General features: G+C 31.6%; 1 protein-coding gene across 2 annotated transcripts; it reads right to left on the reverse strand.

The window, feature by feature from the left end:
* Nucleotides 1-344: 344 nt before the first annotated feature.
* Nucleotides 345-9,165, reverse strand: LOC110638687 (alpha-L-fucosidase 2-like). Of its 2 annotated transcripts, XM_058151467.1 has the most exons (10): nt 8,827-9,164; nt 7,022-7,167; nt 5,699-6,603; nt 4,703-4,835; nt 4,110-4,268; nt 2,600-2,824; nt 2,293-2,394; nt 2,034-2,169; nt 1,198-1,393; nt 345-849 (listed from the first exon to the last, which is right to left on the reverse strand). In XM_058151467.1, the coding sequence occupies exons 1-10, from the start codon at nt 9,020-9,022 to the stop codon at nt 528-530; spliced, it is 2,520 nt and encodes an 839-aa protein (XP_058007450.1). In that variant the 5' UTR covers nt 9,023-9,164; the 3' UTR covers nt 345-527. The 2 variants fall into 2 exon arrangements, with proteins under 2 accessions (XP_058007450.1, XP_058007451.1); XM_058151468.1 differs by lacking the exon at nt 2,600-2,824 and having other exon boundaries at nt 8,827-9,165.
* Nucleotides 9,166-25,370: the final 16,205 nt, after the last annotated feature.

Raw genomic sequence — 25,370 nt, forward strand, 5'->3', positions numbered from 1 at the left:
TGTTGAAGCACATATTATTTTCATTTTATATAGAAAAGCACCTAGTTGAACAAAGCCACAATTTTTCATTAGGCTACAAGCAAGGGCCGAAAAATTGTTAAAGTCCAATTCACCCCCCTCTTGGACTATTTTGGGACAACATATGGATCATGCGTGTTTATATCTTAGGAATACGATAGATTAAGTCTGTGGTAAGAATTTTCCTTGTTTATATATCATCTTTTATGGGATTTTTTTGGTTCGTTGTATTCAAAAACTTCAACAATGCCAGTAGAGATTAGTGCATCTGAGCGCATTGTTCTACGAAATATCATTCGGAACGTCAACCTTCTGATATAGTACTGTTGGATCAAATTAAACCTCTGCATTCTCAACTGGAGTTTGACAAATACTTTGCATTTGGAGGAACCAAAAGTTAGCATAAAAGAGCATTTACATTGCCAAAGAACTCAAGTTTCTAGGTAGATATGCTCCTCTAAGCATTATATTTGATTCTACCATTCAACAAATTGGGAATGAAAAATATATCAAAGAAAACCCTCTTTAGGTATAGAACATGCATTCACACATTTTAAATGTGCGTTAAATGAGTAAATTATGCCAGAAGATATGTTTGTTGTCACTGTAATTCCTCTATAATGTAGTCTATGTAGGCTTCTTCCATTCTTCATCCAAAGACAAACTTCATGGAGATCCCCTTCTTTCCATCTTATGTTGACTGTCAACCCCCCACGCGCCCTTAATCCTTTTACAGATCCATTCATCCATTTATCTCGGGGTAGTGCAGGAAGCAGGTGCAAATCATTCAAGGTACTCTGGATGAGCATTTCTACAACTGCTGCTGTAAAACTGAAACCACAAGTTGTAGAAATAACATCTATAGATCATTAGTCTGATACAAACATGCATATATGTGGTCCATTTGAAGCTGGTGCTATATTTATCAATCAAGAACATTTAAAACTAAAACCTTTTGAGAGAGAATTTTGAGATTGAAGCAAATAAATAAATAAACAAGCAACAAGCAAAATGTTGAACCAAACAGAGAGGTGAGGTCTAGTCATTAAAACATGATTAGTAGATGATATGTTCTAGGCAAACTAATGCAATTTGGTCTAGCAAAGGCTAAACACATTCATCGATAAGTTATTCTTATGTTTGCAACACATTCATTAATAATACAATAATGCAGCTTACCCAAAGTTGGCATCAATCTGAAACGGAGGATGCGCTGCAAACAAGTTGCTGTATAGTCCACCTTCAAAAGCTATCTCATGGTCTGGGTCCACCAGCTTAATCAAATGCTTAACCATCCTGTATGCATGCTCACTGTTGTGTAGACACGCCCACAGAGCAATTTTCCAGGTAGTTGACCAACCTGGACCATCCTCTCCTGTTTTCATAAAAATAAAAAAAAATAAAAAATAAAAAAAAAAACTATTAGAAGCAAGCCATTGGCATATGCGCATTGCTTGAAGCAATATAACAACTCCTGTGGTTTCACATATTAATGAACCAATAAGTTTTAAGACCTTACTTTTTTAATATAAAAGTACAAAATTAATAAATCATTAATAAGATGATTGATGAATCCTTGAATAGGGTCACCATTCAAGGGCAACTAATTACTATTACAGGCTTCATTTGTGGACAATGCATATTGGCTTTAATAGATTTCCATGCCAGCATAACTTCTCTAGTTTTATTAAAATAACTTGAAATGCTTCAGCATACATAGTGCAAATCCTGTCACAGAAAAATAGCTTCTCATACATAATATTTATATACATAAATATATTTTGCATTTCGAGCAGGGCATTATATTTGGAATTTTGGTAATTACTTTTGGCAATGATGTGTTTTATTTTACTCTTCAACTAGAGATTTTTTTTTTGCAGCTTAGAAAATCATTTTGTAAACATATAATCTTTGGGAAAAAGGAAAATAACTAATGAATGTTTGAAAAAAAAAAGTACTAATAGGGTGGAAAAATTCAAATTCAATTTGATATAAGCAAATGCCTGTACAATAACCTCGTTTATAGAGGGTGTTCTCTGCAGCTTTACATAGGTCTGGATTTTTCTCAATGGTTATTGAATGCCCTGGAAACAGGCCAAATAGATGTGAAAGATGTCGATGGTGCACTTCTGGGTCTTCAAAATCTTTTACCTGCAATAGCGCAGAGATAATTTCACCAGTCAAATTAAACAATTTGAAGTATTGGGCTGTGAAATAGAACATAAAAACCATTCAACAACGAATTTGGAAATTATATATATGCTGCTTTCATACCCATTCCATAACAGAGCCATCCCTAGCAATTCTTGTCGGATAAAGCCTTGGTTCAGCAACACGCACTTTTTGAACAAGAGCATCCTTATTTTTGCCCAAAATCTGTTATCAAGGAATTGTTGCTATGTGAAGCTATATATATATATAAGCATGTGCTACTCATCAACCATGGACATTTCAATCATAAGAGAAGTTTTTTGTGCAGTTATTGCTGGCAGCATAAAAAACTGCACCATATGTATATAAAGGCTGGTGTAGAATGAAACTGCATAATATATATAAGGCTGGTGTAGAATGAGAGCTTTACCTCAGAAGCAGCAATAACTGCATAAAAAACTTCTCTTATGATTGCCATGTCCATGGTTGATGAGTAACTCACGCTGGCAATCTTTCCATCTGGAGCAATAAATGAATGTTCTGGAGAAGTTGATGGATTGGTTTCCAGATATCCTTCAGGCCCTTCAATCAACCAGTCTAACAAAAATGATGTACATCCTTCCAACAGAGGGTATGCCTCATTTTCTAGAAAATCCTAATAAAGAAGAAAATACCAGCGATATAGCTCAAGAATGTAATTTACATTGTATGAAAAATTACAAATAATATTTTACTGGGAAAAAAAATGAAATCAGCAAGTTGCTCAAGAAGATGTTACTCTTGAATCCATTAATGACAGTGCCTACATGCTAGCTTGAATCTCATAATTTCTCATTAGAAAAATAGGACCATAACAAGAAGTTTAACATCTACCTAGTCCCAAATAACAAGTTGTACATTCCTCCTACAGAGGCATAACATCCACAAAGGTAAAAATGAGCAAGTTCTCATGTATATAAGGAATTGAATTCAGTAACGCCGGGATTTCCATTTCAATTATGTAAGATTCAACAATATATGTGCATTAGCTAAACCTATGATTATATGGCTTCAATCATTCTTCAATTTCTTAAGAGGGATATCATGGACCATCTCTAATGAAGGAACTGGCTGGCTACTTGTCTATTTAGCCCTATCTATTTCTCTGCTGACAGGAAGCCATGACACCTATCCTGAGGCTTGTGAAAAACCAGGTTTGCATAATTAGTTAAGGCTAATTCCATATGCTTTCCTTTGTTTTTTGAACTCAATTTTATGTCTCAAGTCCCAATTGCATTCCAATGAGGTCAGACGAATTTGCTAAGAAAACACAGTAATGTAAAACCATTGACAAGTACATCAACTGCCTGGTACAAATTCAAGGATGTTGAATCCATCCAATAGGGGAAGATAGCATTAAAATTAAATCTCATCCTGCATCGCTATTAGGAAAAGACATGAGAAAATTGAGATTTTTTCCTACAAAAGGTTCTTAAAACTATTTTTTATTAATATGTTGTCGGATGAGAAGGCCTGGGGGCCTTTTTCCCCTCTTTCCTACCCATTTCAATTACTCTATGCTCAATGACTGCACTCATGTTTATCATATCTTTCTACTTATCCAACTGATTGAAAAAAAAAGCCACAAGTTAGACCTCCCAAAAGTAGAATGACTAAGAAAACATGACAAGTTTATAAGAAGAATATACATTTGACAAAGAAGAAATCATCCAATCTTAGCACTCCAGTAAAAAATTTGAAGAATTTGAACAAAAGTTTTGGCACCCTTAGCTTCAAAAAACCAAGTCTTTCCCAATAATCAAATCAAAAAATGCTCTAAGATTTGCATCAGATTATGAACTACCAGTAGCAGAGTCTTCAAGAAAAAATCAATGCAGCAACCAGGGAAGTTGTAAACTTTATGTCATACAGCAAGATATAGGGAAAATTCAATAACTTACCTGGTCCATTGTGTAATTATAGTGCTCCCACAAATGGGTACAAAGCCAGGCCCCACCCATTGGCCACAATGCCGACTTAACCTTTCCTCCACTTGCTGATGATTTTGCCCATATGTCAGAGCGATGATGTGCCACCCAACCACTTGCTTGATAGTTCACCTATGTCATTCTCCAAATAAAATGGAATGAAAAATATTGGGGATGAGGATGGAGAAAGCAACTAAAAATTAGAAGAATTTAAGGGCATCAATCAATAGTTTAGGTCTGGGGATGCTACATTGACTATGGAATATGTACTGAATAATCCTGATAGCATGATGGAAAAGACAATTAGCATACAATGTATTAAATAATATATACTTCCTACATCGGCTAGCTATTTTGATATGTAAATCTCATAAGAAAAGACTAATACACGAAATGTTCCACATCTCAGCCATATAGCTTAAAATGTTGGTATCTTAATTACTAGCTCAACTTTAAAAACCACCACTTTTGAAATCTATTCAAACAGTCTATTAGTTGAAACAAATTATTAAGAAAAAGATAAATGAAAGTTGCTAATGTGAATTAGAAGCAGAAATGATTCTTGCCTGCGCAGTTTTGCTTCCGTTGACTGATAGATGCTTGATAAAATCAAACAAGGGTTCCTGGCATTCACTAAGGTTGCATGGTAGTGCAGGCCAGTAATTCATTTCAAGATTGATGTTCAAGGTAGGAGCACAGCTACCAAGAAATAGAAGGATTAGTACGTCCATATGAAATTTTGATGCAATTCATGTTCATATTGAAGCTAACTTTCGACTGATGATTTGCTAAAACTTTCCACAGATGAGTTTAAATTAAGCTAAAACTTACGTAACATACCCATAAAAATATATGATTGAATCAAGCTAAAACTCACGTAACATACCCATAAAAGTATATGATTGAATCATCAGCTTAGCTGTAATAAGTATACAAATACCAACCTAAATAAGTAGAATGATAATCTAGAAACATGAGTTATTGGCATAAAACAATTGTGAGAATAATAAAAACTGATAACCAACCGAATTAGTGAACAATGAAATCAATAAATGATCAATACTTGCATTCAACAATTTCCATTCACAAAATATTTTATTTTTCTTCTGTGTCTTTGATTGAGGATAGAACTCAAGACTTCACCACCCTGGAGGCACCACTGAACCAAATTAACCAAATTATTGTTATTAATAAACTTCAATTGCTTATCAAAATAACAGTGTCATGCAAGCATAAACCACATCAGAAACTTTATTTGCTTGAAATAACAGTTTCATGCAAGTTTCCATCCAAAGAGGCAATGCAGCTCAAACACGTCCATTACTCCATATGGATGGAAAGAACGAAAGCAAACTCAGAATACCCTATAATAATGTATTACATATGGCTCAAATAAAATCCTTTCAACATCAAACACAACTTTTCTTCTCCAATTAGGTAACAAGAGTACAAGACTCCTAAAAATTTGAGTCCATTGAAACTTGGCAAGTATTTCAAACAACACCAAAAATAGGATGTCAGAGAAGATAGAAGGGGAAATAAAGAAGATAGTGAAAACATACTCCCATTTTGGCTTAAGTTCTTTGTTCCATATACCCTGCAGGTTTGCCACTTGAGTTCTAGGGCGTGAGCAAGAAATAAGTAAATATCGACCAAACTGGAACAGAAGCTCCACTAGTGAAGGATCTTCATCGGATTGAAAAGATTTTATTCTCTGAACTGTTGGAACTCCATCATCATTGTTCCCTTTGAAATACACAGCATTTGCAGAAGGCATAAGATTATTGATCACAAGAGACCCATCATTAGTAATTTTGTTAGGGCTTTTCCCGAGCTGAAATGAAACCCGGTGAAAAAGATTCTGATAGTCATCTAAATGGCGAGCATATAGATCAGAATATGACAGATTTATTATTGACTTCAAAGCACGGAGAGACTCGGAAGTAGGATCTTTCCTTGAATCTGATGGCTCGGTAAATGGGCTTTCAAAAGAAGAAGAAGCAACTAAAAGCAACAAAGCCCAATCTGAACCTTCAACCTTCAATGTCATGTTGTCCAAAACATGTATCACACCTATGCCCTCACTAATCTGTAAATCAAGAACAGCAGAAAACTGAATTCCCTTTGGATTGTCACCTGCCTTCACTTTTGGTGGAATCCTTTTCCCGAGGCAACTTCCTTCCATTATAATCTGACTTTTGCCATTTATGTAACAATGATGATCTAACTTACTATCCAGAGACACTGTAAAAGAAACAGACCCTAGTTTGCTTCCAGAAATCTTTATCACAATCACTTGATCAGGATTAGATGCAAAATGTTCCCTGGTATATTCTACATCACCCACAGAATACCGTATCCTAGCAGTTGCAGTATCCAAGTCTAGCTCTCTATGATATGTTTCTTCAGAATATGGAATATGTGAGTCATCAAATTCTAGCTTGACATCACCAAGGAGCTGGTAAACCTTAATCATTGAAAATAAATCATTCGGATTGAAATCACTAAAATGGTTCAAAGTCTTCCTTAGAGTTAATCAATAGACAATTGCATTAAGCTGATGAAAAGAGAAATTATGCACAAAAATAAAATGACAAGTGTAATCACAAGCAATACCTATATAGAATTTGCTTCACAATCCCTGGCATGAGGTGATGGATGGACAGTGAAAACCAGTTGTGTCATTCACGCATTGATGCACTAGACATTTAAGCAATCCCAAACAATTTATATTTGGTAACCATTCATATCCAAGCTAGGCCATCTAAGTTGAATTGCACATGAGATGTCACAGCATTATTGCTAAAACATATGAAAAATGCACACTGACACAGCCCAAGCAATACACAGACTATAAGCACATCATAGTTAATGAGGTAACATACTTCAGTAGTATTTCCAAACAATTTGACTGCTGCTTCAGTAGCTTCAGTATATTTTCCATTGTCAACAAGATTCCTGACCTCAGATAATGCCTCTGGGGCATCAGGGTTTGTATAGTCACTTGGAGTTCCTGTCCAAAGGGTGTCCTCTGCAGAAGAATTTAAATTATGCTAGATGTGAGTTTCCCAAACATGAATGTTGACAAGGCGAAAGTTGACATGCAATGTTATTAACAGGGGCATGAAACTTGTAATAAACATTAACTCATCTGCATAGAACAATGCAGAAATCAAAATCTATGAATGCAAGGAAACTTTTGAAATAGAGCATCTGATCTCACTAAAACTATTAATTTAAGTGATGATTATTGTTTTCAATTTGCTCATAGGTCTGCTAATGAAATGCCTCAAAAATATTGAAATGCTTTATACATTTGGCAAGGGTCAGCATGCATAACTTGCATGTGTGATCATTTTTTTTTTAAGTTAACTGATATCATTGGCAAATTTTTGTGCAACAACTCAATGGTCAGCTTGATTTGCAAGTTGACATGTTCTTCACATTGTTGGCCAAAGTCTTATTTCTTAGGCTAGACCATAAGAGAGGAATTTTCCCTCTTAGCAATATCTTAGAACCAGCATGGATGATTTTTTTTTCTTTTAATTAGATAAAAAAGTGAACTGAGTATAGTGCGCAAAATTTAACTTGTGGTACCATCTGATGATATGTGCATATACCATGCACAAGTTACATATGTGAACAATTTTCTTCATTTGGTTTTATGGTTAGTTGATCTCAGTTCAAATTTTGTTGCATATCCTAGGAAATCTATCTTTCTAATTTAATTAAAAGTAGCCTATCACATGGGCAATTAGGCATAACTTACTTGGTCTCCTCATACCCTTTAAAGGGTGTGGGGAGTGGAGTATCAGATTTGAGTCCCTCCATTCACCAATCTGGTGAAAAATTTTCATCTTTACGGTAAGAAATGTGAAAGGAAAGGGCAACCTCCTTTTGTATAGCCTATATCATTTTATAGCCATTGAGCCTCCCTCTAAATAAAAATAATAATAAAGACAAGCCATCACATGGCCTCACCTAAGGATCCAACGCCCAATCAACAACATGATGTGTGATTTGAAAAAAAAAAAAAAAAAAAAAAAAATGTTCAAGCTGCAGTAGTCTTTTTTTTTTACATTAAATTTAAAAAAAAAAAAAAAAGAGGAATGGTTAATGTGCGTAATTTTTTTATTTAAAATGAAAGAATCGTACAATGGGAAGATAAATGATGCATATAAATAACTCAATACAATGTACCCAAATGTTTTTAGGCAATGTAGATATTCCTAATTGCCAATGAGGCCTTCCTCTAGGGATAAAAATCCAGGTTCAATTCTCATACTTATCTATTTATTGCTTATTTGTCCATTTATTGATTAGATTTTGCATATGCGACTGCACAATGGCTTAGGCATTGACCAGTAATAACAGTGAACCAATATTTAGTGGTACCTAATAGTGAAGTGCCTGTCCCATAGAGATTCAATCCTGATAAACCTTTTCCCTTAATAAATTGGCATGTACCAAAATCAAATATATCAGCCGCTCTCAAAGAAAGAAAAATCTGCAACTGAAAACTTAATTTTACACAGTTCAGCTAAATTCATACTACTTGACTATATGGCCACCCTCGGAAAATAATTTCAAATTAAAACATCAAAAAACATGCAATAGAAGAACACACAAATCGTCAATTCCAATCTATCAAGGAAAAGTAAAGATGAAGGCGCGAGCAGCTAGCTTTTACCATTGAGCTGAATAATTTCAGATGGGACGCCACCCCACACCATGGCACCAAGGCGGCCGTTCCCGATCGGAATGGCGTCGGTCCAGCTCTTGGCAGGCCCATTAAACGTAATTTTTAACCGGTTAGAAGCCTCAGAGTCCACCATTGACATTGAATTGTTGTGGGTTTCCACCAAAACTGAGCCTCCATCTTCCATCGATCGATCGTTACTATTAAAACGTAAGCATTACAAAAAACAAAGAGGTTGAGCTGTTGAATACTCTTTGCTTGCGTATCTCTCTGTTTTGGTTTTGTTTCTTGTATTGGCATCATGCACTGACAATGATAGGAAAGACCAAAAGACAAATTGGGCGCGCCATAAGGAAATGATATAATAAGCATGAAACGTATGCTATGGAAATTTTAAAAAGTATTTTTTTTATTTAAAATAAAATAATAATGATAATTATATTTACGATATTAATTTTTTTTTAATGAGTGTAATATCACACAAATAAGTGTATGGTATATGCGAAAATTAATTTAATTAAATATATCATTAAAATTTATTTTTAACTCTCTAAATCTATCTCAAACTTAATTATTATATATTATTTAAAAAATAAAAAAAAATCTAAACTCATTTAATTTTATGTCTTTTAAATAATAATTTACATAAAAAATTATTTTGATTATAGATTGTTAGAGACAATAATTGGAGATATTTAAGATGATCAATTTTATAATTTAGGATTTTAATATTTATAAATGGCTTTAGATAGGTTATACTCAAATTATTAAATCAATTATTAATAAATATCTGGTACAATGATAAAATTTATTATATTCCTAATAAGATAATTCATCATTAAAAGAACTATAAACCCTAAAATGATTAATTTATGGATCATGAAACAACATAGAGAAGTCAGCCCAGACTTAGCCTAGTGGCCAACACATAACTCACTTTGAACAATGCTTCAGGTTCGAACCCCTTAACAAAATGCCAGTTTAAGGTCTTTAAATACAAAACACAATAAAAAAAAAAAGAAAAAAAAAGCAACAACAACATAGAGAAATACTATGGTGAATTTATAAAAAAAAAAAAACTATTAAATAGGTAAGAATTTATACAATACGGTTTTTGTGAGTTTTAAAATTTATTGAACCTCTATTTTCTAATATTATTTTAAAAATAAAAATAAAAAAAAAATTAATCCTTATAAGATTTGAAATCCAATAAATTATGAATATTGAAATTCTTTTTGTTGTGAGATTTAGATTTATTGAATGTCTTATATCTGTTTGCCTTTATACCAAATTATCAGTTATTTTCTGGACACATCCAAACATCTTAAACTCTCCTTTTTTTTTTTTTTTGAGCTTTTTTTTAATTATTATTTTAATACAATCTTTCTTTTTTTCTTTAAAATTTATCATGAATTCAACTATATTTGACCAACAAAAACATACTAAATTCATATGGTCCAAACACTTTTTTAAACATTTTTTTCATGATGTTTAATCTGATTAATTTACAATTTGAATGTAATTACTCCACTGTAATGTAATTACACAATGTTCTTATTTACATAACAAACAATTCGAAGACTTATAATAAGTAGAGAAAATAAACAGGAGGCCTTACGTACGCAAAAGTTGAGGCGCTCGGTCCCTTAATAAATGTCCAGGGCTCGAACTCTGGCGTTGTGAATGGAGCAAATTGGGTTGGGAGGGTCGCCCTCATAATGGGCCTTTGCAATACCCAAGTTCGGATTAGTCGGCCAATGGGCCGGATACCGTGTGGTTTAGACCAAAAAAAAAAAAGTAGACAAACAGAATAATTTTTACTACAAGTGATCAAAAATAACGAGTGATAGCAGGGCAAATTAAATAGAATGTACTTCAACTTGGGGGAATGTATTTAAATTTTAATTTGTAGCATAAATCCCTTTAATTTTTAATTTAAATAACATAAATTATTCTTATGATATTCAGTAGCTAATTTCTAAGTTATTTTTATTGATTTTCTCTCTTTTAATTTAATATTTATCAAGAAAAAAATAATTATGTTTTCTATTTGTCAACATTTTTAACAATTCAAATTATACAAATTGATACTTCAATAACTCATATTTTATTTATCTGAAACTATCAATCAATAAAAATATAATTTTTTAATTTGATAAATATCATATCATAAATAATATAAAAACTTATTACTGAAAGTTATCAGAGAGTTTATATTACTAAAATTAAAGATTAAAGGGTTTTATGTTATAAATTGAAATTTAGATATCTCACCGATACATATCTTTATTTAAGACACATTTTGTATAATTTAGTTGTGATAGCGATAGAGAATTGGAGCTTAAACAGAATTAACTCTTCTTAATAGTATATACATAAAGTAATACAGCTTTTAGCTAAAAGTTGGGATTAATTATTAAAAAATGTAAAAATAAGAACTATTTACAAATTTAATGTGAATTTAAAACTATTTACAAAAATAGTATTTGCTTAAAAAATATCACTAGGAAAGAAATTTTCTTGACAGGTCAAATCAATAATTTTTTGTTAGAAAATATAATTATATGTTTTTGAAAATGCTACTCCTAATAGTTTTTTTAGAAGCATATAGTCATATGCGTCTAAAAACACTACTCTCGATGATATTTTCAGAAGCACATAATATATACTTTTAAAAATGCTATTCTCATTAGCATTTTCAAAAGTATGTGATATAAAAGAAAGAATTATTTAAAAGTGTATAATTATTGTTTCCTGTTTGTGTTTTTAATTCAATTATTTTCCTTTTATCGAGTGTAAGAAATATATATATATATATATATATATATATATATATATATATATATATATATATATTTTTTAAATTTCATATATTTAAATATAAATTTAATATTGTTATTTAAACATAAAATTTATTAGCTAATTGAATATGAATTTTAAATTTAAGATATTATTTTATTAATAAAATAAAATCTCAAAACTTAATTATTTATGTTAAAAATTAAATTAAGAGCATTTTGGTATTTTTACTATAATTAATAGTAAATTAGACAAAAAAAAAAAGGACAAACTAACTTGTTTGATTTTTTAAAATAGGGACTAAATTATTAATTTTATTAAACTTGGAGATTATATTGGAGTTTACCCTAAAAAAATCTAAAACATAATAAAAAGAAAATAAAATTCTCAATTTGTCCATTGGGTTCTTATGATATTATAATTTTTTTGTTTTTTTTATTTAATTTTAGTTTTAAATAATTTTAAAATTGTAAAAATAATTTTATTTAATTAATTTTAAAATATATACTTATGGTACACTCATTAAAAGGAAAATAATTGAATAAAAATTAAAAAAAAACACAAACATAAATAATAATTGTATATTTTTAAATAATTTTTTTTATTTGCTGTGCTTCTAAAAATGTCATTGAGAGTGACGTTTTAAAAAATATATTTCTGTATTTTCTGATAAAAAGTTATTGATTTAACTTATCAAGAAAACTCTTTTTTTAGTGACATTTTGTTAAACAAATACTATTTTTGTAAATATTTTCAAAATTACCTTAATTAGATTTGTAAATACCTTTTTTTTTTTACATTCTTTTAATAATTAATCCCAAAAGTTGTAAATAGTCAAGTTTTATCTTCATTAGTAAGGCAAGAAAATAACAGAAGTGTGAAGTGTGTGCAAGTAATTGTACATTAATATTACTCTTGACTTTTTAGAAGACTCTCTTTTGATTCATTTATGAAGTAATTAGAATTATCTTTTTTCATTCATTTATGGAGTAATAGGTTTCTGCAAATAAATTACATATCTATGCCGTCATTAATCTTTATATGGTAGATTAGTGAAACAAATATAGTTGAAATCTTATGTTATATGAATATTGATTAGAAATCATATATTTGAATCTATGTGTTGGGTTTTTAATTTTTTTTCAGAGTTGATAATTAAATTTTTTTATTTTTTAATATATTGAACAGGAAAAGATCTACCAATCATAAGTATGGACAAAAAAATAAAAGTAGTAGATTATATATAAGAATTGCTAGAGCCTATATTGCATCATATCTTCTCCTTTTTCCCTGCTAAACAAATCACTCAAACTAGTACATAATCAAAGATATGGTTTCAAGCATGGAAGACCTCCCCAATCTTAGAATTAGATTTTGAAGTACTCTTTAATGGAGATCGTTACTATGCTCAAGACTATGAGATCAATAAGTGGCTCATTTAGGAGTTATATAACTCTCTTGAATAGATTTTTTTAAGTCAACGCAAGCAAATGATTAGTTTAATCAAGCTTACCCTTGTTGTGCCTTATATTTTTGAGAGACCAGAAATAGTTTGTACTATGGATAGATGGATTGGCTATTCCCAGTAAAGTAATTTCAAACACCTGAAAATTGAAGTTGGTGAAATTTACTATAATGAAAAGTTAGTACTGCATGCCTCAAGCTATTCTCAAGGTGATTTCTATACAAGTTTTAGACTTAAGCTATTGCAAGTTGTATCTGCCCCCTATCGGTTCTTGAAAAGAGCTTTTTACCTTATAAGGGTACTGTAAACAAAAATTTATCAAAATTTAGTATTTATACATAAATTACTAAAACAGTGTGAATTGCGGTGACGTGGAGTCAGGACGCTAGTCATAGTAGCATTAGCAATAAAACACTAGTAAAACTAGCGTTTTGGTACAAAATGATATTAATACTAGCGTGCCGATTGTGTTCCTAGCACTCAATCGTCTTTTCCCACCAAATTACTTAACACTCCTCCAAAATTTCCCACCAAAATACCTAACACTCCTCCATGAACATTTGCCACCCCCTTGATTTATTTTTATTTGTGAAATTTAATTTTATTTATAGATTGTAAAAATAATAATTGCAAAAAAATTATAATGGAAATATTTGAATTTATTTCTAAAAAAATGTTTTGTCCTTTTATAATTTAAAGAAAATGTTAGTTTATACAATAAAAATTTTAATGCATAATATTTGAATGAATATTTTATATTTATCTTATTGAGGAATTGTTTTGGTTTATTTTTTAAAACATATTAGAGTTGTAGATTAAAAAAAAATTATTTTAATAGATTATCAAATGTAAAAGTATAGAATTTTATTATAAAATTTATTAAATATTATATATTTGTTGAATTAAATAATGTTTTTTACATTATAAAAATATTATAGTTGTATAGATTAAAAGGTAATAATGTAAAAATGTATTAATGTATTAATATTGTAATTGAAATTTGTATTGTTTATTTTGTAAGATATGGTCTTGTGTTATAAATTTAAAAAAAAATGTTTGTTTTCATATTAAAAGTATTAATGTATGATGTTTGATCTAGTATGAAAATTTTTTTTGATATATTTTTTAAAACACATTAGATTTGCATATTTAAAGATATGTTAGTTTTATATATTTGAAAAAATTAAAGTGTAAAATTTTAACTTTATTAATGGTAATGGAAATTTATAATGTAACTTTTTTCATAAAATAAATGAGTTTGATAGATAAAAAAAATATTAAATTATAATATTCTTATCATCATATTGTACAAGTAATGTAACACCCCTCACCCGACTATAGTGTAGCCAAGCAAGGCGTGCTACAATCGGTTCCAGAGCACCCTAACTTATCTTACTTTTATTTTTTTAATAATTTTGAATTCGTTTAATTTAATATCAATTATTTTTCGACAGAGAAACTAGCGAAGTTTCTCCTATTTTATTATCGTTTGGTGTATTTCAATATTCACCTGTTTGAAATTCAACAATATTTTCAAAATAAAATCTTATCCATGCTAATCATAATTATCTCATCAATCATCCTCATAATTTTCTCATATTTCAAATATTATCCATACATTTCAATTTCATAATCATTTCCATACATTTCCATTCATACTCAATTCATATGTAAACATTCTCAAATTACATAAGCAAAATTTTTAAATTTCCTTAATTTACATAATTTATAAAATAATTACAAAATTTCATAATTTACATGATATATAAATTAATTACATATGAAAAAGCTAATTTATTAATTTACATCGCATTCCTATTAATTACCTATTCATAATATACATTACAATACAATATCTCAGCATTTTATACAAAATATAAAATATGATCTATATGGGCCCTATCTACATGCATTGCTGAGGAGGTGACAACCTTGAATACTTCAGACACTTCTGCAGATTAGAACTCCCAAAATTCCCAGTCAAACGTCCATTGGGTTCTAGCTTCAGTACCTGCGCAAAGAAAACAATTCCATCGCGCTAAGCATTGCTGCTTAGTGGTGCAATAATATAACAAGAAAATAATATACAAAAAATAATAGAAACAAAATTCAGATAATTAAGATTTATTTATACTTCACATGCGGTTACTAAAATTTAATATGTTTTATTCTAATTTAGTCTTCTTTGGAAGTATTTATTTCGTCAATGTACAGTAATAATGTACAAAGAAAAATGATCTAAAAATAATAAATTTATGCTTATATTATTATATAAGTCACATTTGCAATATTTATTTATGTTATAATTTTCTTTGCTAATCTTTTAGAATTTTCTCAATACTTGCTAGGTTGTTTCAGATTATCTCATACTAAGTAAATTTTAATATCAGTCCAGTTCATTTTGATTCTTTCTAATAAATAACTATTCTAATTTATTTTATGTCATCTTACTCATTTATTTTATTTAATTTTTAATATTTTTAATTGCTAATATTCTTAACTTATCTCAATAAATTTCACTGTCCAAGTAAACTATGACAGGCTGACTAAACTGGATAACGAGTCGTTGGCAATGGACACCGTGGTGCCTCGGGCCGTTATACCATGGGACGCGGAACGTCAACCACGTATGCAGTTAGTATGGCTAAAAAGCCATGATAATACATAATCGGGCATAAAAGCCATGAATGTTGGCATAAAGTCATGAATACGGGCATAAAGTCATGAATATAGGCATAAGGCCTTTCGCAGTACTGCTAAAACAATACCCTATTGGCATGCCAATTTATCCAATCTGACACACATGTCTGGGCAATACAAGGGCACATAATATCATTAAATATTAATATATTGTGTTTTATGACTTCATTATTTCATGACAAATTCCATAATTTATACATTCATCATAATATTCATACATTCCTCACATCATTCATATTGATCACAATTCACAACAATGGTGTTCATGTACCATTGTACTCAAAACATTCTTCCTTTCTCTTATAAAGAAAACTAATGTTCTATTCATATTTTCATATGATTCATTTATTCATTACAATATTTATATGAATTCATAACTCATACAAGGTGTTATTATCTTATTTGTAATGGAAACATAAATCCTAATATAAACTTCATCCCATTTATACTCAACAATCCATCTAGGTTATTGTCATTTTATATTCAAGTAGTATTACTTATGTTTTATTAGACCTACTAGTAATGGGAATACAAATCTTAACTATATACTCACATAACTTAAATGTTCATTAAGTCATTTAGATAAATTACTATTTCTATTCCAAGTAATCCATGAATGTTTCATGGATTCCAAATTTCATAACTTAATTTCCTCTACCAATTTAGTTATTATACTTTGTGTCTTTGTATTACTATTCACATTACTATTCACTCAAATTGTTGACTTTTTAATACATAATAAATTTATTGAACCTAAGTTCACCAAGATACCACATTTTGCATTTTATTTTTGTTGGTATTGATTTCCAATACCATTTTAAAGCTTATCTTATGTTATTCAAAATTTTCAGATTTCATATCCTAGGTTTACTGTTCCATTGGTCATTTTTGCAGTGGAAATTTGAAAAAATGATCAACATGAAAGTTGTTCCTTATTTTGTTTAGTTGTATTTCTTTTTTTGAATCACTCCATTTTGAGTTTTGTAGCTCAAGTTATGGCCCAAAAACCACAACTAGCCGGATTGAAATTTTTCCAAAATTTTTGGACTGACCAAATCTACAGTGTTAGGAACAGTGAATGAAACTCACTTGTTGAATATGTTCTGGTAATAATTTGGGTTAGGTTTCTTCATGAAAGTTGTAGATCTATATCTCAGTGTTGTTGGTAAAATTTTAGGTCAATTGGACCTTTCTACACTGAGTTATGGCCAAATGACTAAACACTGTTTATTTGGTCATTTTGCCCAGACAGAATGCAGGTCACTCGGATTAGGGCAATCTTTTGGTCTACTAAATTTGGTTTTATGGGCATGGTTTCTTTACCAAAGTTGTGCCATTACGTGTCTAGTTTCATGTCCAATTGGCCTTGCACCAATTGAACCTCTACAATTCTAGTTATGGCTGTCCAAACCTGCTAGACTCATGCCTAGTCTTGCAGGTCACCAAGGGCAGCATGCCTAAGCTCAACTCCAACATCCTTACTCACTTCAATTCCTCCTCACACACATTCAAATGGTCACTAATTGACCATTACAAGGTTAATATACCATTTCATGAGCAAACCCTAATTTTTTTCACAAACCCTAATTTCCAAGTGTCCATTTCATGCTATCATGCATCTAACACATCCAACACACATAATCCAACTTCTAACTCAAGTTTTCTCATCACAAACCACTTCTAAACAATTCAAATCATACAAATCAACAAATCTCATCCTTCTTCCATGGCTACAAATTTTCATACACACTTCAATATAATTGTTTTGTTTAATTTTTCAACAAACTCTCATTTAATTAGTCTTCCTAACAAGGATTAAAAAGAGAGGGAAGTAAGTAGAGGCACTAACCTTTTTGAGCTTCACTTAACCTTGATTAAACCTCCCTAATCTCTTCTTCTTTGGCTGCCAATAGCTTTTTCTAGGTGAAAGATCAAATTTTTGTGAAGGGACTTGGCAATTTTGGTGAACAAATGTAGAGGAAATTCAAGCTTTTAAGCTTGAAAATGGTGGAACCTCTTCTCTCTCTCTCTCTCAACGTTTTTGGCTGCCCAAAGCTTGAAGATGCAGATTTTTTTTTTTAATTTTTGGTCTCTTTTATCTCTTTTAATGAGTTTAACAAATTGTGATTGGTGGAGGAAATTTAAATGACATTATATGATTTCATAATTAGCATTTTCTTTCATTTTCTTTTCTTCTCTTCTCTACTCATTTTCAATTTAATTTTTAGCAATATTTATTCATATTTTAGATCATAATAATTATTTACTTAACTGGACAAGTCGGCCAAAAATCATTTCTGAAGACGAAATGACCAAAATGCCCTCCGTTTGGCTTAACAGACTAAAATTGTCTGTACCGATTGAAAATTTTTTTCTAAAAGTTTTCTTGGCATTCTAATGCCATAAAAACCTCAATGACTCTTCTCTGGAGTCCCAAAAATTATTTTATAAATTTTCCTCCGGGTTTAGGGCACCTAGTTGTGAGAACCGCAACTTCCCATTGGGTTACCCATCGCTAAGGCCCCGGCTCATTTAACTTGGTTGTATTTTATTTCTAAAATTTTTCCTTAATTTTTCTTACACTTATTTGAGTTATTTATGACTCCTCACTTTAGTCTAAATATTTTTCTAGACGTTCTAGCTGCCCAGACCGACACCGGTCACCGGAACAGTAGAATGTACGGAATTACTACAGTGAGGGTGTTACAAGTAAGAAGTGAACATTGTAGATATAAAAGACAAAATATAAGATATAAATTAAGACATTTATATAAAATAGCAAAATGTTTAAAAGATGTGATATAATAAAACAAAAATAAAATTAATATAATAATTAATATATTAAACAAGACAAGTATAAAATAAGTCATGTCCCATAGCCAGGTCTCCTTATATGTCGCCTTGGTCAAAGAACTTGATGTTGTCCCCCTACTTATTGATCTGGTGAATCACTTTGTTCATCTTGGGGTTGGTTAAGTTCTCCTTGTTCTCGTCTTGATGATTCCCCCCCCCCCCCCCCTGCAATAGAATGCATACAATTTTGTTCATAGTGTCCAAATAGTCCCACACCGAAAGGAATATGGCATAAGGAACCAAACTGATATGGCACAAAATATTATTCTGAACCATATCTAGCAAATGGAGTGGAAGCATAATGTGATGGGCCAATGGTAGATGGTCTACTAAAAAGAGCAAATAAATCACTGAATGGTATTTGCGACTGTTGACTCTTAATGAAATTGAATGTGGTTTTGCTTTGCATATGAGATGGGTATGGCATCTATGCAGCTGTTGGGCCAGGGATTGATGGCCTAGACACCCAACCACTGTATTGTGTTGAGATACTTTCTGAATATCATTGAAAAATGGTAGATGGACCAGGATCTAATGATGTAGGTGGCATAGGAACTAGATCAGAAAGATTAGGCTCAGATGAAGGGCAATAAGGGTGGAATACAACATGTGGGGGCAAAACATCACGAGGTGGAGATTGTGTATGAACTGGCTATTGTCGACATCGAGCAGGACATAATCGACATCGTCTATGTGAGGGCTGCTCGACGGGTTGGTCATCTTCGAATTCTTCTATAAAAGTTGCTGCTTGAGGTACGGGCTAAGGAGGAGGCATCTGACAAAGGCGACTTTCTTACTCTAGAGCATTCATCATGTTACTCAGTGTATGCTTAACTTCCTCAACATTTTCAGTTGATGGGTTCTGTAATTTTAACAAACAATACTAGATTTCGTCCTCCTGTTAAAAAAAACATATGTGTAAGAAATAAAATTTGACGTTAAAAATTATTTAAAATGAATAACTTGTGTTTGAAATTATTACCACAGAACCAATAGCAGCTCCACTAATTGAGATCCAACGTCTAGCAACTCGGCGATACTACTCCATATATTCAGAATGTTGGTGGAGTGGTTGTACCATTTGTTGCCCTTAAATAATGAACTGTTGTCGCCTATTTCAACGATTAATATAGGTGGCATGGTGGTGCTCCCAATTACTCTCACTCAAGTAGAGAGTAATCTCATGCAACTCGTCTGTTTGCATTGATGGACGTGGAATAGGTTGAACCAATCCAAACTGCTGAAGCACCCTATCAGGCAGGTGCCATTCAACAATATGAAAGCAAACTAATGGCACCACTGCCTTCTGGATGGGACAGCCTTGGACACATATATCTGGAAGCTCATCCAACAATTCATCAGTACATGGTTTCCATGTAACCTACAAGTTAATGGTCACAACACATTAAGTGAGGATAAATGTCAGGAAAAATATAACATATTAAAGTGTTAATTATAATTATGGAAGTGTAGTTTACATCTTGATAATGCATCCAGTCAATGTTGTACCGGATTTGTGATAATACATGAGTTGTTACTTCAGTAATTTGTCTAGCCCGACTCTGCCTGTTAGTTAAAAAGAAAAATTTTGATGTAATGGAATAAAAATAAAATTGTTCATTTCTTAATTTAAAGAAGATAAATGTGTAAGGACATACCAAGCACCTAGTGGTGCATCATCAGGTGTTGATGGATCTCTTAATAATGGAGATATTATTTTAAATCTCTTCCAGGCCCAGATCTGTAAAAGAAACAGTGGCCCAGAAATTTCTTTTTTTTTCAGTGACTGCAACATGACATAGCTCTCGATAAAGGAATGCTAAGCATGCTCCCCTCCAACTGTATGTTGCAGCTTCCCTCAAGTCTTCTAAAAGGGGTAGGAACATCAAGTTTACTTATTTTATCAAGAAAAATGGAGCCGATGAGTCGTAATATATATGCTCGTGCATAGCGTAACATGATTAAGTCATATGCAAACTGTGGAATATCTCCAAACTCATCAACTAGCCATGATAATTTCAGTGTATGTCCTCTTATCATAGCCTGGGTCTAACTCCCAATAACATTTCACAAACTGCTGGCCAGTCAGCTCCTGACCTCCCAGTAACTAGAGAACCATCAACTGGTAAATTAGAAATAATACCTACATCTTGTAGAGTGATTGTATACTCACTAATTGGCATCATGAATGTGTGGTCTCTAGTTGCCATCGCTTTATAAAGGCACTAATTAGGTGCCAATCAAGCACGAAAAATCCTAGTCAAACAATTCTAAGAAATCCAGAATCTCAGAGATGAGGAACTAATCTATCATCAATGTTGGCATGCAGGATGTTCCCTTGCCTCCTGTAGGTAAGCACTTCATGCTCAAATGTACCATTCCAAATCCCTTCAGAATTGTATTGTGGCTATAGTCAAAGAAGTTATGGATCAATTAGACCTGGCATGATGTAATCTCTCCTTTGTTGTTATCTTGCCATACATGTTCATTATGGCAAATATACGTTTAAAAATTGTTATTTCACGGCTACAACAATGCATATATTTCTCTTACGCAGTGTTTCAGACAGAATGCTAATAAAAACATTTAATAAAGAATTGTATGAACTAATTTTTTAATTCATGTATTAATTATAAATATTCAGTACATAGGCAATACAAACATAGATGCAAAACATAATTTGAAATATAAACAAAATACATACATACTCTTCATAATATTACAACTAATTAGGTCAATCTAACTATTTTGTTCATTGGACATGATTTAATTAGCTTATAATAAAGGTCTTTTATAATTTGCAGTTGATTTTAGATAATATAGGCTTCACGAGACTATGTCTGTTACTATAACGCATGTTTACACCAATCGACCGACGCATAGTCTTGGTGGCGACCTGAGTAGCATACTCATTCACAAAGCCTTTAAGTAGTAGTAAGTATGATGGGGTACGGTTCACTTTCAATTTTTGCCATACACGATCGAGTATACTCTTGTCTTCAATAGAACTAAAAGCTGACCTCAAAGCCAAATATCTAGGTCTATCTATTAATAGCTCTCCTTCCCATATAATTTGTTGAATTAGCCTATTCACCCTTATCATATGCATCATAAGGCAAAGTAGGTAATCCCTTGTAGTTGAGCTTGATATTTCAATAGGTGGATCAACTAAATTTTTAATCATAGAATTTACCCTTGTTTGTTGTGCTTGATTGACAATCTTTTTAGGAGTTAGCATTATACAAGCTATTATTTAATGTAAGATGACTACAAAAGGGAGCGTAAATAAATTAATTAATTAATAAATTACTAACAGTCAATAAAAAACAAATACATGAAAATGAAACATTTAATAATTAACAATGCATTACATTTATGTCATAATAAAAAATTATAAACATGAAGCTCACATTTAATTGTACTAAACCAAGCAACAAGGGGGTAAACAAGTGGGAGATAATATACAAAATCACTATCGTCATCATCACTGAAATCAGAAATGTCATTATTCTCAATGTTTAAGGTACCTTCATTGGATACTAATGCATCCATATTTATTAATGGCATTTGTTGTTTATGAAACACTTCAAGATGATTATTCATTATCTCATTCTCAACAGACAGTTGTGCTTTAACTTTCTGGATACCATCGATTGAATTCCTTTCTATCTTAACTGATCAAACCTTTGGGATTGGTTAATCATGAAATCTATAATAAGCTTCCAATTCACAACGTATCTCCCATAATCTCTCCCATTCATGGTTCCCAGCAATTATAACTTTTCTGAAATCTGAAATATTCCTTGAATGCTTACCTATAAATATATGGTTTGCGAATCATTATTACAGAAATGCATAATACTTTAGATTGACAAAAGGTCTTTTATGACCATATCATGTGCATCTATTAGGATCTGTATATTTATCCACAATATTTGCATATGATTTTTTTTTTTGTGAAGTGTTTGGATGTCTCTTATGTAATGATACACAATTCATCTTTTTTTGCATTAATCTGGTTACATTTACACACATACAAAGAAAACATAAAAATAAACATTTGTGCCAAAAAGAAAACACAAATAATGAGAGGATTTGTTTAATACAACATATTTTAAAAACTATATAAAATTAATTATTGGTGGATGGTCGCATGGGACAACTCTTTTTTATGTGTCCTTGTTGAAGACAAAGCGAACATTTGATTTTAGACATTTCTCCAACTTTTTCACTGACTCTCAAATCCATTTCATTCTTCTTTCTTAACAACCTTGGTCTTCCTTTGGACCTTTTGTGTGCTGGATCAAGTACAAGAATTGGATCATTATCTGTCGGCCAATCATCATGATGTCCAAGTGCATGAAATTGCCACTCATAGGACTTAAGCATTCAATCCAATGTATAATAATTTGAAATGTATTGCTCATAATTAATGGACATTGATTGGCATGCTGCAATCACATTGGCACATGGAATTCGTATCTCTTAAAACTTCCCACATGTACATGTCCTTTCATTAAGTTTTACTACATACTTCTTTCTAGATCCACCCTTTGAAACTTCAAATTCACCATAATCATGGTTAAACAACCAGACATGAAGTGAGTTTGCTACATTTAAATTTTCAATTAAAACTTGATGACATGCTGGTTTAAATTTGAAGCTAAGTTGCAGTTGCTCGCAGAACATTGTGCAGTGTGTGTCAAAATATTCGACACACTGAAAAAATATTTTCTCAACCATAACAGTTATTGGTAACGCACAGATCCCCTTTAGCATTCTATTTACCGACTTAGCAGTATTGGTTGTCATGGAACCATATCGTTTCCCTCCTTCATGAGAACATATCCATTTTTCTAAAGGTATCTTTAACCATTTTTCCGAAGGTATCTTTAAGGCCCATTCATATGTGTCTGGATGCTCTCTCTTGATTGTCTTCATGGCCTCGTAAATTTTTTTTTCTTTAAATTTGGCGGGCTGTATGAAAAAATAATGTCTGATAATTCAATGTTAATCACGATAACTATTAGTCTTAGATAACTAACCTGCCTTTCGGAGAGCTTCTTTCATGTCAGTATTTTAAAATTTCGTGTTATAATTGCTGAGGATGTGTCTTAAACAGTATCGATGATATCCATCAGGAGGTTGCCACCAATCTTGTTGCATTGCATTTTTTATAGCAATATGCCTATCTGATATAGTACATATGCCCTTCCGATCTGTCTCAAAAACTCTCAAACAAGACATAAACCAATCCCAATTCCTTGTGTTTTCACAGTCAACTATTGCTCACGCAATTAGAAAAATATGGTTATTTCCGTCTAGTGTCGTTGCACAAAATAAACACCCTTTGTACTTTCCATATAAAAAAATCGAGTCTATGAAAACAACCGATCGACGGTGCTTGAATCCTTCAATTGTTCATTTATATGCCCAAAATATTCTGTCAAAACCCGATATTCTAGGTTTAATTTATTATTAAGAAAAAGAGGGTCATCTTCAATCAAGAACAAGCACTCAGGGTTGTGTTTGCATAAGGCATTCATGAATTGGCGCAATATTCCATAAGATTCCTCCCAACCACTAAAGATCTTAACAATTGCATCGTGTCTAGCCTTCCATGTCTTTCGATAACTTGGTATATATCTGACCTTATTTTTAATTTTTGCTTGTAATGCAGCTATCTTGACACTTGGTTGTTCATGTACTATAGGTTGGATGAACTCAAATATAAATTTGCTATCCAATTGCACATGATCTTGTGATAGTGATGGATTAACACATGTATGGGGTCCGTTATATTAGGTAATTTTCCATATATCACATCCTTCTCACCGTGATGCATGCATTCTCCACTTATAATTGCTCTTTCTATCTTTGCACCTCATGGCATATGTTCTACTCTTTGTCTTATCAGTATAAAACTCATGGTGTCTAAGTAAATGATATTCTTTGGCAACTTTTTGGACAACATCTCTAGAAGTGAATATCATTCCAACTTCAAACTCCTTCGATGGATCCCACATTGAAGTACATAGCGGTTTTGACCATGGATCAACATTTAGTAATGAAAAATCTATTTCAAAATAGGGTGGAGGATGGATAAAAGGCATTATTGGGTTTGTAATTTGAGTGTTGTAGTACAGAGGCAAATCTAATACCATGTCAATTTGATGATCAATATTCTCATTTACATCCGTGTCATCACTATCAATCCATTCCTCATCACAATCCTCTTCAATCTCATCATCATTTGGACAATAATCACTATCAGCAGTTTCTGAATCATTCTCCAATTGACTTGGACAATTATATGCATCAGTAGAACCAGCATTTGATGGTCTCGCTTCATCAACATCGCATACGAATGCATCCGGTCGATAAATATCAACATATAATTCAATTGATGACATTCCTCCAATTTCATAAATAAAATTAAACATAATATTGAAATCATCATCATTAGCCAAACTCATGCACTCCCATTTCGCAGAACCATCTCCTACAATAGGTTGTTTGAAAAAGATATTCGATATAAATTCACGACCAGCTTTAAGGCCAGTTCCTTGAACTATTTTCATACCTAAATTACTAAAATTCATGCGACTACCAATAGCACAGACTGTTGATGAACCCCTATAATAATCATAGCTTTCATCATCCATAATAATTTCTCTATCCCAATATATAGTAGCAAAAGACGGAATTGACATTTTCT

Source organism: Hevea brasiliensis, chromosome 8 (genome assembly GCF_030052815.1).
Source record: "Hevea brasiliensis isolate MT/VB/25A 57/8 chromosome 8, ASM3005281v1, whole genome shotgun sequence".
Classification (NCBI taxonomy): Eukaryota; Viridiplantae; Streptophyta; class Magnoliopsida; order Malpighiales; family Euphorbiaceae; genus Hevea; species Hevea brasiliensis.

Coding starts and splice junctions, on each gene's coding strand:
- LOC110638687 (XM_058151467.1), bottom strand. CDS start 9,022: ATGGAAGATGGAGGCTCAGTTTTGGTGGAAACCCACAACAATTCAATG. Junction 4,836..5,698: donor GAACTTAAGCCAAAATGGGA/GTATGTTTTCAC, acceptor ATTTCTTGGTAG/CTGTGCTCCTACCTTGAACA. Junction 1,394..2,033: donor GAACACCCTCTATAAACGAG/GTTATTGTACAG, acceptor TTATGAAAACAG/GAGAGGATGGTCCAGGTTGG.